This window comes from Clupea harengus, chromosome 17 (genome assembly GCF_900700415.2).
Source record: "Clupea harengus chromosome 17, Ch_v2.0.2, whole genome shotgun sequence".
In the NCBI taxonomy this organism is placed as follows: domain Eukaryota; kingdom Metazoa; phylum Chordata; class Actinopteri; order Clupeiformes; family Clupeidae; genus Clupea; species Clupea harengus.
The window spans coordinates 19012215-19029357 of NC_045168.1; the positions used below are offsets into that span (position 1 = coordinate 19012215).

Here is a 17143-nt window from a genome sequence, read left to right on the forward strand (position 1 = left end):
CCTGAAGTTTCATCATAGACAGTTGGCTGTCACCATAAATAATCCTTTGCCCCAGGGGACGCAGAGGGGAACATGTTTTGCTACAGTTGCTGCATTTGGTGCAAAACGCATTCAAATACCCCCTGCCAAAAAATGTGAAGTCATGGACAACATCTGCAAATCATGAATGTATGCAAGGAGTTGCAAACTTGTACAATATTTTCTCACAAATTCATTTTTTTCTTAGATATTTTTCTAGCACAAACACAAGATAATAAAGTTACAACTTCAACTGCTTGAATCTACCACTACGAGTCTCAAGTGTTGTTGTTTCGCTTACAAATGACAAGTTATCTCGTACTCTCACTTTCGCACCACATACAGGAAATGAGCGTATGAGTTTCTTAATTTGTGATTCGTGGGATAGGATTTGTGCACCGGTAATGAAAAAATAGAAGTTGTAGGCCTAACTATTGTGTTAATGGGAGAGAAATAAAATTCTGCAACACCTGACGCATTTTTCGCTCTGTCTTCAAATTTACTGATACACATATATGACTTTCCTGCTATTACAAATGACACTGTCACAGATGCTTAACTGTTTTGCTGCTACAATAACGACTTCATATGAACTTTCTTCATAGCGCGAGACATCAGATTCGCTGATCCGGACTGAGTGAGTGGATCAGGGAATGGGGGGGAACTTCCTCCACACAGCGACACATGGGACTCAGTATCTCGGAACCGGACTCCGGAGAACTGGTACACAAGTCGTCTTATCACTTCTAGGGACAGCCAGACTCGTCAGTGGATTTCAGGGAGGGACTGAGTGGCAGCCTCTGTTTGTCATAACGTTAGATGCGTAGCCTACAGTAAACAGATGATTTGACGACTTCATCCAGTCAAGTGTAAGAACTTTAAACAAGCATTAACATACAAATGGTGAACGAGTTATGATGATCGCAAGAGTTGTGAGAATAGAATACATGGAGTTGGACTCAAGTGTGCATTACCCTCCCGAAGTCATCTCATTTGCGTATCCGGGCTCAGGAGAACCAACCGCGTGTAACCAGCGACAATAAAGACATTCAATTTCAGTGTGGCCAAAATAGAAGATTATTCAAAATAAAAGTCGAAACTTATTTATTCGTTTAAGATTATACAAGGACGAAAAATGAAGGGGGAAAAGGCAAATTTAACAAACTGTAAGTGCTACCAAAGGTAAATAAACGTAAACGTGGGAGAATACAAACCAAACTGGGGAAAACGTAATTTGTTTGTTTCTCAAAAAAAAATCTGGGAAATGACAAATCCAAAAAGAGAGAAAAAAGGTGTTTGAACATCTACATGACTCATTCCACCTGCCTGAGAATGAGAGTTGAAAGGTAGGTGATACAATTGATAGAATTGTGAAATCTTTATAACAAGTGCTTCAAAGAAAGAATAAAGAGATGTATTGATATGTAGGCCTGAATCGCCTTTGTAGGAACCAGTGTAAGTGGATGGCATTACACAACAAAAATACAGCAACACTTCCTTCCCTTGGGGGTTTGTAGTTCTGCTGTCCACAGTAAGCTTACAGTCTTCGCCTACAGATGTACAGATATACAGTGCCCTCCCCTGTGTCTTCTGAACTGTTAAAGAGTCAAAGGTTACAAAGTCAAAGAGTAATAGTTGTGTGTTAGCTTCGCGATAATACCACTTGTGGAGCTGTATTTTTTGGTATTAAATGTTTCCATTTGTTCACCAGCCGCGTGGTAAACGTATGTGTTGTATGTATTTCTGTATGTGTGTGTGTGTTAACAATTTTGATTGCATAATCAAGATATATTTTAAATAGGTCACATAATAGGGGAAGTTCAACTCACAACTCTGTTCTGCCTATTCATATTAAACACATTCTCTATCAGTTTATTCAGTAATGTATAGGATGTTCGATGACTCACAAGCAGTATAAATAAAAGGTGTTTTTTTTTGTGGCCCTTGGTGTGAAATGCAACTTTCTGGATGTGCTGATATATTATTGGTTTAATTTAGAAATGGATGATAATAAACAACGAAACACTAAATGTTGTGTAGTCTACCTAATAGGCTACCATCTCATTCCATGGTTATTTGCAAGAGCCTGCTAAAATGACCAAATTCGCAGATGCAATATGCAGTGTATTTATCTTGACTAGTTAAACGTTAAAACATTTGTCAAACTGGAATTTCAAACTAAATTTAAGCAGACTTGTATTTTGACGCTTTTCGACACCATATTGTCGTCTATTGTCTAGTATTGTCGCTTACTGTAGCTAGCTCCACGGAACTGTGACGTCAAGACTACGGGTGCGTCGGAAAGTTTTGAATGCGATTTGTGGATAGTCAATAGCACTATCACCGCCCCTCGTTATGGGGGAGATAAGGATCGATGCACTGTTTTTTTCCCCCCTCCATCTTTAATCAATACCTCATGAATAAGGGGACATTTTCCTGACAGTGCACAGTTTGTTCATGGTGGGTGAGGTGTGATTTTGAGTTCAAAGATGCACTTCCAGCGTCAACTGGCTGGCTCAGAAAATCCATCCGCCCACACACTGTCAACATTTCTCTTTATGATAAGGGGGAATTCCTCTGCTTATCCTGGGCAAATATTGCCAACACACATACAAAAAGTGTTCCTAGCTATCCATCATAATTACTGATTCATCTGGAGTGATGTCGTGTTTTTCCGTCAACTTGCAATGAGCCACTTCCTGTTTCGAGTGAAGTTTGTGTTGTTTGCCTGTTGTAAATTTTCCCACAACACACCCACACATAATAAACACCTGACAAGCAATCCTAACTCTAGCTCTTTTAGAGAAAAATGACACTGACCTCAGCTGAAGAGAAAAATTAGATGTAATTTCCCAAGATCCATCAGCAGAGAAACCACCTATAATCCTACAACGGACAGAAATTACCCCTCAATTCATATGTAAAATTGAGTCGTCATTACTACACACAAACGTCGAAAGAAGAAAAAATTGCGGACTTAAGTGGATATCTGTTTTATTCACTCATAACACTTAATTACCATTCAGTCACGATAAAAGAGTGATGCTGAATTGTAATCACATCTTGAGAATCTCACACACAAAAGACTGTGAACCCAGTCTAAATATCGATCTAATCCTGGCACATATTAAATCATTTACACTGTAATGACAATTTTGTACACATATTCCATAGGAACAACATCTGCAGCACAATACACAAATGCATTGGTACACATACAACCACACAAACCCAGAGGGTGGGTGCCGTGTTCTGATCTATCCTTATGATGATATATTATTCCATCAGTCCCATCCTGATTATTTCACGGTCTAGTGTGCTCTGAAAGTCGGGGTCCACCCCAAGAGTTGAGCGGTCCTGAGAGTGTGAAGTCCAAAGGTTGGATTGTTCGTGTTACATGTTCTCTTTATAGCAGGGGTTTGAGTATATGTCACTTCTGGTAAAAGCTCTATGAGTGCAAAGTCTTTGCCATAAATAGCAATTCACTGTAGCCATCTTTGTTGGAAAATTGTGCTAATGTGTGTGTGATGTGTGAGCTAATTGTATTCTGCGCTGGGGGGGGGCCTCACTAAGTGGTAGTACCCAGCCAAGGCACCCAGATCCAGGTACAGAGAGCCCCCCTTCTTGCCGGGACTCGAGTCTTCAGAGCTCAGGGAGGAGTCTGCAAGAAATATACCAAAAGTTAGCAAGTGTGTGGTGTCTGTGTGTCTGTTTATGCATGATCTTTCAAGGTACATTTGGATGAAACATTTTAGTTCACTGGACTAATATTCAGGGGCTAAACAAATCTAATGTTGCATCTCTAAGCCTATGTTGGGGATGGATGCACATGTGCTAAATTGCTCACAGTCTTCGCATCAAATGAGCAATAGGTTTGCATTAGCTTCTGCATTTTCCTTTGGGGATCAATAAAGTAATATATCTATCTAAATGTATGTGGAGAAGAATAGATCAATCACATCCTGCTTCCAGCTGTGAATTTCACCTTCCAAACTACCACAATATTGAATTCCAACACAGAATTGTTTTGCCACTGGTGTCTCACATTCAATTAAAAGCCTTTATGTCACTGGCTGTTACATAAGAACATGTGTGTATGTCGGTATGTATGAATGTATATAGGACCTTATTCACCCTGTGTGGTGTCTGAAGTATTGCTGAATTGTGAGAGAAATGGGCGAGTCCCCTCCCCCAAGGCAGAGTCTAGGCTGGTGTAGCGTGTCTGATTGGTTGTGGGATTCAGGGCGTGGTGCTGCAGCAGCGCGGAAGCGGATCCTCTGCGGGCAGGGTTCCTGTGTAGCGCGCTGTGCAGGACTGACCTCAAGGGGGTGCTACAGGACTCAGGAATCTCCTCCAGAGGGGGGGCCAGTTTATGAATCTGAAAGAGAAAGAGAAACAGCATTAGGGAAGATGCCAGGCTCACTCAGAGTCATGTAACCAATAAACGCAGTCATACGGGGAGATCAGCTCCTCACCCGCACACCACACAGACACACTCATACAAATAATATGCGTGTGGTCAAAACTTTCAGGCAACACAGGCGTGAGACTGCAGCTTTATTCACAGCACCAGCACCAGGGAATGCTACAAGCACCACAAGAGTCAAGTAACAAATCCAAAGCTCTGTGGGGCAAGGCCCCTTCTTATTACAAACTCAACTCATGTCACACATACAGTGCTATTATTCCAGTGGTAGACACGTGGCCTACAGACCTATGACCAAACTTGTTTTGACTGGTTTCCATCAAGACTAGGAGGTTTCACAATGCACTACATACATCCTTCTGTCTTCCAATTGTTGTCATCACACACTCCATCCCATGGAGTCAATTATGTATGTCAGCATCCTTTCCTGCTATAAGTGCTCTTTAACATACTAGGCCGTGTTACAGTGCATGTTACATTGTGGCTTACATCGGTCTAAAGGAGGTCCCCATGGTCCTGCTAATATGTTTCTCATGTTCCCCGTCAGGACAAGGAATTTGTGCACGGGCACCAAAATGCATATCCTTCAAACTTACACTGAGTAAAAGGAAAACTTATCTCCACCAAGCACCAACCTTAAATGGTGTAAAACACAAAAAATGAACCTACACGCACAATGGAAAAAAAATAAAGATGACAAAAGAAATGCAAACACATCCTCAAAAATTCAACTTGCAACGTCAATCACCTGGAAGACCACACACACTCCGTGATGCCATACAACACGTACATGCAAAAGCATGCAAACAAACAAAATCACGTACGTTCCACTTGCACAACTAATTTAGTCTACACACAGTCACACACATTAATTCATTCAGCAAATACACTCATACAGCTGGACACACAAAGACACAATGACCCCATTCAAATGATCAAACATGTCTATTCAGGATGCACATTCAAGTCAAATTAAAAGCAGAACCCGCACATGGAACCAGAAGCAGAAGTGAAAAGCAGAAGCTTAAAAGAATTGTTGCTTAAAACAGGAACCTCGGGTTCTGACACAGGAATCATGGGACGGGGGAAATACGCACATACAAATCACCCACACATACACCTTCTCCCTCACATGCATTTGCAATATTGACCTTTTTCAGTTAAACATGTACGCAACAATCATTTTTGTTTACTTAACCTTCTGACCATAAACTACTTTATCAAAGATTCCAGATTTTCGAGGCCAGGCAGTCAAAGGTCAAACAGCCACAGACTTACTAGAAACTTGTATCTGTTACAGGAACCGATGGAGGAAAACAGTCCCTAAAACACTATACTGTACTGTATATATATACAGTATATATATATATATATACAGTATATATATATATATATAATGATAATAATGATATATATACAGTATATCATTTACATAAAAAAATATACATGTATATCTATAAAGTGCAGTTCATTATGTAATGGCTGGATAGGTGGAATGCCCCATCTATATCCAGATTGGATGGGTGAAGTACAGTAAGAGGAGGCATTCATCTGAAGTGAAGTGTATACTCACAATATAAAGGTAGGATGGGTAGGCGGTGCGGGGGAACCTCCTGACCCATGGAGCACTGCCTGTCAGCATGTGGATCATTGTGGAGCCCAGACTGTAGATATCAGTCTTTGTGTTGTGGCCTCCACACAGAACCAGCTCTGGACTCATGTACATCTGAACACACACACACACACACACACACACACTAATTAGTGAATATAGGGTCAGTGTAACACTCATGGTTACTATGTACTTGCCCAGTGATCGGTCTAATACAGCACACATACTGTACATACACACACACAACTGTTGTGTTTATCCTCTCAGTTGTCTGAGGCTGTGTGTGGGTTTGGGTGGTGGTGTGTTGACAACTGCATGAGAATGCCAAGATAAGAGTGCTTAGAGTGAGTGTTTATGTGTGTGTGTGTGTGTGTGTGTTTTTTGATTGAAGGAAGTACGATTTTTTTTTCTGTGCATGTGTGTGTGAGTGTGTGTGTGTGTGTGTGTGTGTGTGTGTGTGTGTGTGTGCGTGTCTTAACTGCTGCCTTACCTCAGTGCCTCGCAGATCCTTGGGATTGTACACTTGGGAATCCTCACTCATCTGCACACTCAGCCCAAAGTCAACCAGTACTGCTTTAGCTGACGTCAGCACTATGTTACTCGCTGAGGAGAGAGACAGACAGATGGAGAGATCAGTTAGGGACACGCATGGAAACAAACAAGGGTGGGTCATGTTTCAAGATCTTGTCATTTTGTGTGTGTCCACACATAGATCCTCATTTGGTTTCTCTGCGAGGGTGGCGGTGGATAAACACACAAACAAACACACACTTTCAGAAACTCTCTCACCGTCAGACACCCACCCCCCCCAACCCTCACCGCCCCCTCAACTGGAATTTCCAGACACTTGAAAGCTTTGACTGCAAGCCATGCCATGTCGTTGCTAAACACACAGAAAACCACCCTGCACACTTAAGACACACATATATGCATACAGCCCTGCAATTTTATACCAGAGTGAGCGTCAGAGTCGTTTCCTCTAAATGACCTACTTAAGAGCTAGATGAAGCTACTAGCCTTTCTTTGGCTGTGCTTGAGTAAGTAAGTAAGTATGTGTGTGTGTGTGTGTTTACAGGTCAAAGCAGTCAAAAAAACCAACGAAGTACTTTGTTGCCCCCACACCTGACATGACAAAAGTCATGGCACACATTTTATGAGGTTGTGCTGAGCAAGGTGAACGTTGTGTGGTTCACTGCTGAGGTTGTGCACGCGTGTGTTAAGGCATTAGGTTTTTATGCAGAATATGTATTTAGAGTAGAGTATGGTTGCAGGTTGAGCCTCAGTGTACTGTTGGTAAAACTCAGTGTAGAAGAGAGTTAGGGTAGGCCCTGTGTGGAGGACTTACAGAGGCTGTAAAGTTTGGTAGTTTCCGTATACAGCACATATCGTGGCAGCTGTGGGAGTTTTTTTAGATGATGTTTATGCCCTGTGTCATGGGCTTTTTAGGAGGCTTTAATAAAAGTGTTGAGTCATGTGTGGTGACAGTCCAGATGTTGTGCAGTGAGTGTGTAGTCGATTGGGTTTGTCTTAGGGCTTACGTTTGATGTCGTGGTGGATGACCCCTTTGCTGTGCAAGTACTCGAGGGCTTGGAGCACCTGCCTGCTAACCCAGATGACCTCAGCCTCCCGCATGGGGCCACAGCTGTCCAGCTTCTCCAGGACCGAGCCCCCCTCCCCAGCCTCCATGAACACGTACAGGGTGCCCTCCCTCAAAATGGCCCCAAACAGCTCAGCCACGTTCTCATGGCCAAAGCGGGCCTGGATCTCCACATCAGAGTATCTGAAGTGCTCGAGTGGGATCTGGTGGGGAGGGAGGGGGGGTTTAGGGGCGAGAGAGAAAGACAGCCATAGGCAGAGAGAGAGATGGAAAAGGATAGCAAAATAAAAAGTAAGGGAGAGAGAGAGATTAATAAGTAGGTAAATAAGAGAGTACTGTCTACTCTACAGAGTACACAGCGGAATTAGCCGCTGACATGTTTTGACATGAAGACACATGGGTCTCTACATTCTGCTTGTGTTAGTGTGCATCAGTCCCTGAGGGTGACTCACCAGCTTGCAGGCCATGCGCTTGCGTGTGACGCAGTCCAGTGCCAAGTGAACTCTTCCAAAGGCACCTTTGGGGATGTGTGCAGAATCAGCATTTCTGTAGATGCGTTTCCATGGAAACAGCGACACTTCAGAGTCGATGCGATAGTGCCCGTTTTGAAGGATCATGTCGTGCTGTGGGGACATCATGCAGGTTGAGACCAAACAAATACATGCGCACACACACACACACACACACACACACACACTCTCTTATAGACACACACTTACATTTAATTACACTCCCAAAAACAGTATATGTACGAGGACAAACAGTCCCTCTCTTTCATATACAACTAAAGCCACTCACCTTGCTAAGTAGTACACCTGTGTCTTGGTTCAGGTGTATGTTAGAGTTTGCCTGAGTCCCATGTGCGGTGCCTGAGATCCGTTTGATAAAGGCCAGCAAATCAGTCGCACTTCCATACTGCACACCTCCCTGGCCAGATGGACATGTTGCCTGTACAAACATGTCCAGCGTGTGTGTTCCTGCTGAACTGTTCTCTGTCTCCTCACTTGACCCTGCCTCCTCTTCCTCGGCTGGGTAAAAGTTATCAAGCAGCTCAAGAACTCCAGACATGTCCCAGTGGTTCAGCACAAGATTTATCACGGCGTTCTTATGCTCATCCGGAAACTCCATGCTGCAGCTTCAGTGGAGTACATCCACACGGCAGAAGCGCATTCTCTCTATAGAAAAGAGAAAAAAACTTTGAGTGACAGAGAGAGAGGATTTCTTGCAAATCTGGGGAATTCCTCAGTATGAAGGGAAACCCGGAAATACCACCCCCAATGTCATATGCCCATGGAGCGCAACCGGGTACCTGCGTATATCAAAACAAATGACTTCCTCAACATACGTTACATAAAATTAACCACAACACCTGTTACTGCAAATTACTTCCTCAACATACGTTACATAAAATTAACCACAACACTTGTTACTGCAAATTACCTCGACCAACTGACATGTCTTTTAATTGTCTAGAATAGAGTGTATCTTGCTGCTGGAAATATATTTGATGCCGTGATGCAGTAATAAGGAAGGTGCACTATCTTCCTCGTGATAGAGGATACTGGGAAATCAAATGGTTTTCTTTACACAGTCACAGTTGTGGAAACAATGCTAAGCAACAATAATTTGAACTCGAGCTTTAGCCAGTGGACATAATCGAAGAAATAGAAATCAGTGTTTGCAAACAGTTCAACAGCTAAACGTGCGAACAGTAGACATATCAATTACATTAAATCAGAATATTATACGCAACAGTTGCATAGACGTAAAATCTTACCTCAAATTCGTGCCAATCTCAAACATATCTCCTTGTCCAGCAGTGACACTGTCAGAGTCATCGTGGACTCTGTTAAGTGTGAGTGATGACCGTGCGCAGTCAGAGTGCACTGAGAGAGAGAGAGAGAGAGATATGCGATTAACAGGAACTAAGGCTAGGGCTAAGACTAATCGTTTTCGTTTCGTTTTTCTTTTCGTTCTCCGGTTTCTCTGGTATCTCATTACACGGTCAAGTTTGAGAACTTCAACTCGGGGCAGTATCGACAGTCCACGTATTCACCTGACAGACCAGTTTCTTCGTTTCCACTGCGTCAATGAAGCGCGTGGTCTCCGCCTCCTTCTAGTCACCGCACAGACCACATGCAGTAACCTCTTCACCTATAGTTGATACTGAATAATTTTCTGCATTTCAGTAGCCTATTGTTTAATACATGTAGGCTACTTCAACTAATGTTTAACCAATTAATACTCTCTTCAACACTTGGACAAACCAAAACAACACAAAACAGCATAATTGTATCTCCAAACCAGACAGAGATGAAAAGCCTGGCTGGCCTGGAGATTCATTTTCGTATTTCACCTTTCATTTTATCCCTTTTCACACTAAAGGTCAGTCTTAACGATTCGTTGTTCATTACGTTTGGGCCTAGTCATATGTGATTACATTAAGTAATGTTAAAACTCATTTAGTGGTGGTTTTATGATGTGTGTGTGTGTTCATATGTCGAGAAACTTCCAGTGAACTTTACTTTTCAGCGAGCTTACCTACCCTGCCTGTAATGCATAGGCAAAAGCTTTAGAAAAACTAACCGACTTTTAAAACGCGTTCTTGTCCCTGTCTCCGAACTTCCCAGCCGCCGTATGACGTCACGCGCGGGTGCTGTCATTCAGGCTTCAGACATGGCGGCCTCCATGGGAGTGAGCAGGTTACATATGCGGGGAAACGGGCAACTGTTGAAATGCTTTCGGAGGATATTGACGCCGTCCCAGAGAAGAGTCGGTACAAGCGCAGAGGCTTGTCAGCCCCTGACGGGTAGGGCCTTGCCGTTAGTGTGTTTTTTCTTGGAGAGATTTAAGTAAGATGTGCACCGAACCCGGTCATGCGACGGCTATCGCTAACGTTACTTGTTAAGCTCAGGTGCCCATGGGTTTGTTGCCGTCTGTGTCTGTTAACGTTGGTCAAAAGCCAGTGCGTAAACTCTGTGTAGGCTATTTGCAGTAGTTGAGATGATATCGAAAGGAAGTTATGCATGATATGTTACCTCGATACCACCTATTCATCTTAAACCGATGGCTATCTCTCTTGATATTTTAAGTCCATCAAGATGCTGGGAAGTCTTTCCTCACGCTACAGGAGGAGTCGCTTGAGCGTGCTGAAAGGTCCGTTCTGATCAGCTGTCCCTCGAAGACTTCTGAAAAGAAGATCCTGAAGTTCTTGTCCAAATATGGAACCATCAACAACTGTTTCTTCTATGACAGCTATGTAAGTGCACCTGTTGTAAGTCCACCTGATGTTCACCTGTACATGGTAGCCGTTGTATCTCTCTCGCGCTGTTACTGTTTTCTTTCTGTCTGTCTGTTTGACTGTCTGCATGCCTGGATAGGGTCAATCGTTATTGGTGTGCTGTGTCCCTGTCTCTCTGTGTTACCTTAACAAATTCAGTAATTAATTCAATGTCTTTGTCAGTTGAAATGTATTATAGTGACTGCTTATTATAAGTAGGCTAAAGAATCTCTTAAGAGCCCAGCAAGTAATAGTTGTAGGTCAGCAGTGTCCAAATGGCTGGATGGTGGAATTAGCATAGTCTTTTACTAGTCAAGATAAGGTCTTGTTGTCTTGTTCTGTGCAGCTAAATATTGACCAGTCCCACATGAATAAGCCAGTAGTGTTGTGTATTCATAGCCAAATATATAAACTTGTGGTAGAGAAAAGACAGTCGCTGTCGGAACTTCCTTTAAAGTAGTAGTCATTTCAGCTGGTCCAGCTTCACCTACTCATCTCTTGAATGTGCGTGTTTATGCATTAAGTGATTTTAAGTGTGTTTTAAAGCTTTTTTTAATGTGTGTGTGTGTGTGTGTGTGTGTGTGTGTGTGTGTGTGTGTGTGTGTATGTGTGTGTGTGTAGGGTTCATACGCTGTGGTGGAGTTTGCCAGCAGGGATGGCATTTCCTCTCTCCATGGGGCTGCCAGTCTGCCTAACATCCAACATGAAGCCTCTGTGCCTTTTAAGTCCCGCCTCCTCACACTAAAGAGCAATGGAGTGGACCTATCAGATGGGCCGACCAGCCTAAAGCTGCAACCCCAGACATCTCTGTCAGTCAATGAGTTGATTCAGAGGCTTGCAAAGGAGGAGAGTGTGAGTATGCCCCAGGGGTCTCATGGTGGGGGCCTTGGTGGAATATTCAACATGGAGGATGTCACACGGTTCAAGGAGTGGGGTTAAACTGCGTTCTTCGTTCAAACTTTGTCACGTAGGTCTTGTAAAGGACACTTATGCTATGTATTTTTATTTTTCTGAACTTTACACTTTTTAAGATATTAAAGAAAAACGAATACAAATGTTCCTATAGACTTACATTGGGCCATTGTGACATCATAATAGGGTCATTAAACTGGCTTGCACCTGTGCTTCACTGACCGTGGTTACATGGATTCGAATAACTGCCTTAGTCGGATTGAAATCGCATTATCCGTTTCATGTAAGCACCTTAGTCGGATCGTAGTCGGACCGCACATAGTCGGACTAACACCCCTGGATAACTCGATCCGATCCAGTTGATAGTTCGACTATTGCGGCATGTAACGGTGAATTGGATAAGGAACTGGACTTTGCGTCTTTGCGCATGCTTGAGATCCCGCCGCCATCCTCCCTCCCTCCCTGCCAGGTCGTGACCCGGAAGACGAAAGAGACGATACGTTGTCTCAGCTGTTCATACTAATGACACGTTTATTTATGAATATCCTGCAGACTGTCTCACAAGCTTATTCTTGTTGACTATGAACAAACATAACAGAAGAGGTCCGAAGATATGAGTACCTTTACAACCCCTCCTTAAAAACGTATAAGGACGTTCAAATTACGATACTTATGTGGTGCCAGTGTTGACAAAAACGTTGACTGCGACTGTTTGGACAGAGCGCGCTAATTCACCGAACAAATACTTTCATATTAATTTCCCACCACTTGTTAGTCATGTCATCCATTCATATCGATGTGAATCAATCAATACTAATACATCTTTAACTGTGATGTGTTTTTGTTTCATTTCACAACGTATTTACTGTATAATCAACGATAGCAGGTGCCCGCTTGTAAACAGTCCACATTTTATTTGCTTAAAACACACAGCAGTACTGTCAAATCAGAAAGCAAATCAGCTGTTAAAGGGCTGTTACCTGACCAAATACCTTTCAAACTCGGTGATAGTATTCACAACTAATTTGTTCTTCATTCTATCAAATATGATGAAGTGTGGTCTGCGACGGCCACAAGTAAATTATTGCGACATTTCTAACATACAACTCAGAACGAAGAGAACACAGCCAGTAGTAGCCTAATCTAATAAAGAGTTGTCTTTAATAAAGAGTTGGCGCCAGGTCTTGGGTAGGAGGCATGTTGTTCCGGGGATATTTAGTTAAATGGTCCGCAAATTTTTATTGGCTAAGTGGTCCTTGCTCTGAAAAAGTTTGAGAAACACTGCTTTATAGACAATAACGATCATACACTCCCATTGCACTCAAACAACCACACTCAAACGAGGAGATATTGTATCAATTAGCCTATTAAGTACTGTATTTATTGATTGCAAAGAGTTCAACGTTACAGCAACATAACTTTGCTCCGGTCGCTAAATCTGATATATCCGTGTGCATCATCGCTCTCCCTCTCTGCCACACCCACCCTGTAACCTACGTGTTTATACATTATAGAAGCAAGACCATTATATTGTAACAAATCACGGAAGCGTGGTATATTTGTTATGGCTTTTTATTAAACACAACACACTGTCACAATGGCACAGGCTTTATGCCCACGAACAGACTGTGCTACCGTCACCCACCTGTATAAGCTCTGTCCCAACACAGAACAACGACATGTAATTAGAACGGTAAGGAACATATAGCCTAGGGAACGTCATGCATAACATAAAGTATAACAGTATGCGCCCGCTGCACGGCATTACGGGGCGACTATGCCGACACGTTATAATATTCTGGTTTAAAGTTAATGCTTGTGAAATCAGCTGTCACTCGACTATTACCTGACCAATACCTGTCAAACTCGGTCATAGAAAAATATCATGAATGCATATTTATTACGATGGGGAAACTATAAAATCGGAGTACGGACAACTAATGCCCAGCGTTGACGATGCAGATATAGAGCTGGAAACAGCTAAATGAGCTACAGCCCAAATGCAGTGAGCTTTATCAAGCCCTGGAAAGTTCGGCACATTTGCCCGTTTCCACAGCGTCTGCTGAGCGGTCATTCAGTACAATGGGGCGTCTTAAGACATATCTTACGAAGTACGATGACTGACAAAAGACTGACTGGACTTGCTCTTATGAATATTCACATAGATTTGGAAATCGACAGCGAAGAAGTACTTAAACAATTTGATGCAACTGGGCAGAAGGGCAATGCGTTTTGGCTGTAACCCATTATTTGCGCGCGTGTGTGTGTGTGAATGTGCATGCGTTTCTCTCGCCTTTTATCTTTCACCTTTGAATAATGTAACTTATAAACACATCGGCCTGGCAGAAACAAACAAACAAACAACCCAAGAGGCAACACGCATTTCTGGACCGATGAACAGACGCGATTCATGCTCAATCAACTGTTGTTGTTATTGGTAGTGGTGAAGAGGTCAAGCGGAAAGGGCTGTATCACCACTAGTTGTAATAAAAACAGCGCCACCTATCGTATCGGATATGACATGCTTTCGGCCAATGATTCGATTTATTCACTGCCATGTACATTGGGATAATAGCACCTACCCTCGAAAGAAAGCATAGTCCGACTAAGCAAAGATTCGAATTATACCATCATGTAAACACACTGACTGACCCCTGCGCCAATTCCAAGGCTCCTCTTCTCTCTGTCCCTCTCAATTCAACTGTATAACTAGGAATATTAAGAGACACCTTCCATACTCTCCTTTTTTTTTTCTCCATCTCTCCATCTTTCTCTCTATCCCTCTCAGTCTACTTTCTACTCTCTTCTTCACTCCATTTTTCTCTCCTTCTTTCAATATTTTCCCTCTTCACTCTCTCTTTATCTCATTATCCATAGCCACTACTGTTCCTTTCTTCTTTCAATTACTCTGTCCATCAATTCCTACTCTTTTTTTTCCCAACTTTTTTTGTCAGCCTTCTTTGACTTTACTGTCCTCTATCCTCCCTTCCATTTCCTTTACTTCCTCCACGCCATGTCTATATCTTCCACTTTATCCATCGTTCTTTTTAACATCTCCTTCCTCCAGTCCATTCTCTTTCCTATTTTCACTCATTCCCTCTCTCTGTACAACCTCCATCCAATTGTTTTTTTCTATCCCTCTCCAACTCCCCTCTCTCACACTCCATCTCTCTACTTCAGTCCATTTTCTCTCCTTCTTTCAAACTTTTCTCTCTTTACTGTCTTCATCCATAGCCACTCTTGTTCACTCTTCTTTCCTTTCTTCTTCCTTTCTTAACTTTTGCATTTCATGCACTGGTATTTCTTTCAGAAAATGCATACGGTATTTTAGTTATATCTTAATATTCGTCTGACTCTACAATACTATACAATACTAGTACATATCCAACATTGCAGACCTGCCCCCTGGCAGAATGTTGTAAATAGTCCCAGTCTGGACCTTTTAAATTGTATAGAAATCACTGTTATTTAACATTGATTGAATAAACACATAAGTGAATGTCACACACTCTTTCTCACTTATTCACTGTCTCCCTTTTTTATGTGCAGATAGACCAGCAGCTGCACTCTCTGACATCAACACTGGAGCTGACCAATGAGAACATTGCTCTTCGCTTCCTGGTCTGCTCCCTCCTCAAAGATGTCGCTGGTGCATTCTTCCCAGAATGTACCATCAGGCTATTTGGTTCGTCAGTCAATGGCTTTGGGAAGCTGGGCTGCGACCTCGACCTCTTCCTGGATCTGGACACCGTCAGTGGGAGGAGCATAAAGAGGGTGAGCATCAATCAGGATGTGCTGTTAAGAGCACACTTCATCTCCATTGGTCAACATGTCCGAAAGAGGGTACATCTGATAAGGCTGTTGATTGATGTGTGTTGGTGTAACCATGAGCTTGTGCGTGGGAGTGAGTTTGTGTGTGTGTTTGGTGAGGACAGCCAAACACGTGTTTTTTCTAAGTGTGTGGGATGGAAGGCACGTGTGTGTGTGTGTGTGTCTTCTGACTGGGCTGTATCCCTCCATGCAGCCCTCTGGTCTCGCTGTGGAGTACCAGACGAAGAGGGTGGCGTCGGAGCGGACAGTGACCCAGAGCGTGCTGTCTGTGGTGGGGGAGGGTCTGGAGCAGTTTGCCCCCGGTTGTGTGGGGGTGCAGAAGATCCTAAATGCCCGGTGCCCCCTGGTGCGCTTCTCACACCAGCCCTCAGGCTTCCAGTGTGACCTCACAGCCAACAACAGGTGACACACAACCGGACAAATCCACACACAGGCTGACATGTACACGTGTAATAGATAGAAACACACACCAGGACATACACACACAGGCTGACATGTACACGTGTGTTCTAGATAGAAACAGGAGAAACTTCATTGTAACTTCATTATAGTAAAAGATCTAGAAAGAGTAAACTAAGTACAATCAGAATTTGACCTCCTTAGGAGATATTTGTACATTTATGTTATATGTGGCATTGAAATACCTAAACCAGGGGTCAGTGAACCACGGCTCCAGAGTTTTCCCAGCTCTTTAGCCCCTCTCTACTCGCAAATAAATATGGAAATACATTAAAACATTTTTTTTTTACATTTTGCCATCACTGTTGTAGGCCCAAAGTCAACTTTACATTTTCCAATTGTAGAAATATAAAGCCCATGCAACAAACTTATGAAAAAAAAGTAGGCGTGGAGAACCACGGACGGTGAATACATGAAAGGATCGTTAATTCAAATACCAGAGCAGCTATTCTCAGACTTCGAAACCGAAACTGAGATGGTTCAGAAAGTTTAAGATATGCTCCTCTCCGAGTAAACTGTTTTCTTTATTGCAGTAGTTCTATAATTTCATAAATGCACACACATTATTGTAATGGAAATGCAAAGAGGAGAGTGTGAGTGACTAGTTAAAGTGCCAAATAATCATAAATAGCCTACTGCAGCCACCTTGTGGTTAAACATATAACTGAAGCCTCATAGAACTACTAGTAAGGCTGAAGGCTGATTTAGACTAATAGGCTGTGGTACCTGTATGTAAAGGGCTCCGTATTTTTTTTAGGCTCCAGAGAGAGATTTTTTTCCCCTTTCTGGCCAAAAGTGGCTCTTTAGATATTAAAGGTTGCCAACCACTGACCTAAACCAAGGGCTTTTGCTATCCAAAAAGTAAATCCATTCCTGTATCCGGTTAACAGCTGAACGTGTGTATTTGCGTTTGTCCACAGGGTGGCGATGAAGAGCTCTGAGCTGCTGTGGCTGCTGAGCCGGCTGGATGAGCGTGTGCGCTGCCTGGTGTTCATGGTGCGCTGCTGG

General features: G+C 42.8%; 2 protein-coding genes across 3 annotated transcripts in view; one reads left to right on the forward strand and one right to left on the reverse strand.

Annotated features, from left to right (window-relative positions):
• Positions 1 to 2995: 2995 nt before the first annotated feature.
• map3k8 (mitogen-activated protein kinase kinase kinase 8) lies at positions 2996 to 9923 on the reverse strand. 2 transcript variants are annotated; one of them, XM_012824150.3, is made up of 9 exons: positions 9710 to 9923; positions 9431 to 9539; positions 8452 to 8828; positions 8106 to 8276; positions 7595 to 7856; positions 6547 to 6659; positions 6018 to 6170; positions 4153 to 4396; positions 2996 to 3679 (listed from the first exon to the last, which is right to left on the reverse strand). In XM_012824150.3, the coding sequence occupies exons 3-9, from the start codon at positions 8779 to 8781 to the stop codon at positions 3555 to 3557; spliced, it is 1398 nt and encodes a 465-aa protein (XP_012679604.2). In that variant the 5' UTR covers positions 8782 to 8828; positions 9431 to 9539; positions 9710 to 9923; the 3' UTR covers positions 2996 to 3554. The 2 variants fall into 2 exon arrangements, with proteins under 2 accessions (XP_012679604.2, XP_031440181.1); XM_031584321.2 differs by having other exon boundaries at positions 3602 to 3679; positions 4144 to 4396; positions 9431 to 9923.
• A 32-nt stretch (positions 9924 to 9955) lies between these two features.
• LOC105897218 (mitochondrial poly(A) polymerase) overlaps positions 9956 to 17143 on the forward strand; it is a 10181-nt gene continuing 2993 nt past the window's right edge. The window contains exons 1-7 of the mRNA XM_012824124.3: positions 9956 to 10038; positions 10284 to 10462; positions 10746 to 10912; positions 11555 to 11785; positions 15395 to 15619; positions 15870 to 16078; positions 17056 to 17143. The exon at positions 17056 to 17143 is cut by the window's right edge and continues 139 nt beyond it. Coding sequence (XP_012679578.2) covers positions 10291 to 10462; positions 10746 to 10912; positions 11555 to 11785; positions 15395 to 15619; positions 15870 to 16078; positions 17056 to 17143 — 1092 coding nt within the window. The 5' untranslated portion in view covers positions 9956 to 10038; positions 10284 to 10290. The remainder of the gene's footprint in view (positions 10039 to 10283; positions 10463 to 10745; positions 10913 to 11554; positions 11786 to 15394; positions 15620 to 15869; positions 16079 to 17055) is intronic.

Excerpts from the sequence above, each read along its gene's own strand:
- map3k8 (XM_012824150.3), bottom strand. The coding sequence starts at position 8,781 with ATGGAGTTTCCGGATGAGCATAAGAACGCCGTGATAAATCTTGTGCTG. Across the intron at positions 6,660-7,594 it reads CATCCACCACGACATCAAAC|CGAGTAACATAGTGCTGACG; the intron begins GTAAGCCCTAAG and ends CTCTCTCCTCAG. Across the intron at positions 6,171-6,546 it reads AGGATCTGCGAGGCACTGAG|ATGTACATGAGTCCAGAGCT; the intron begins GTAAGGCAGCAG and ends GTGTGTGTTCAG.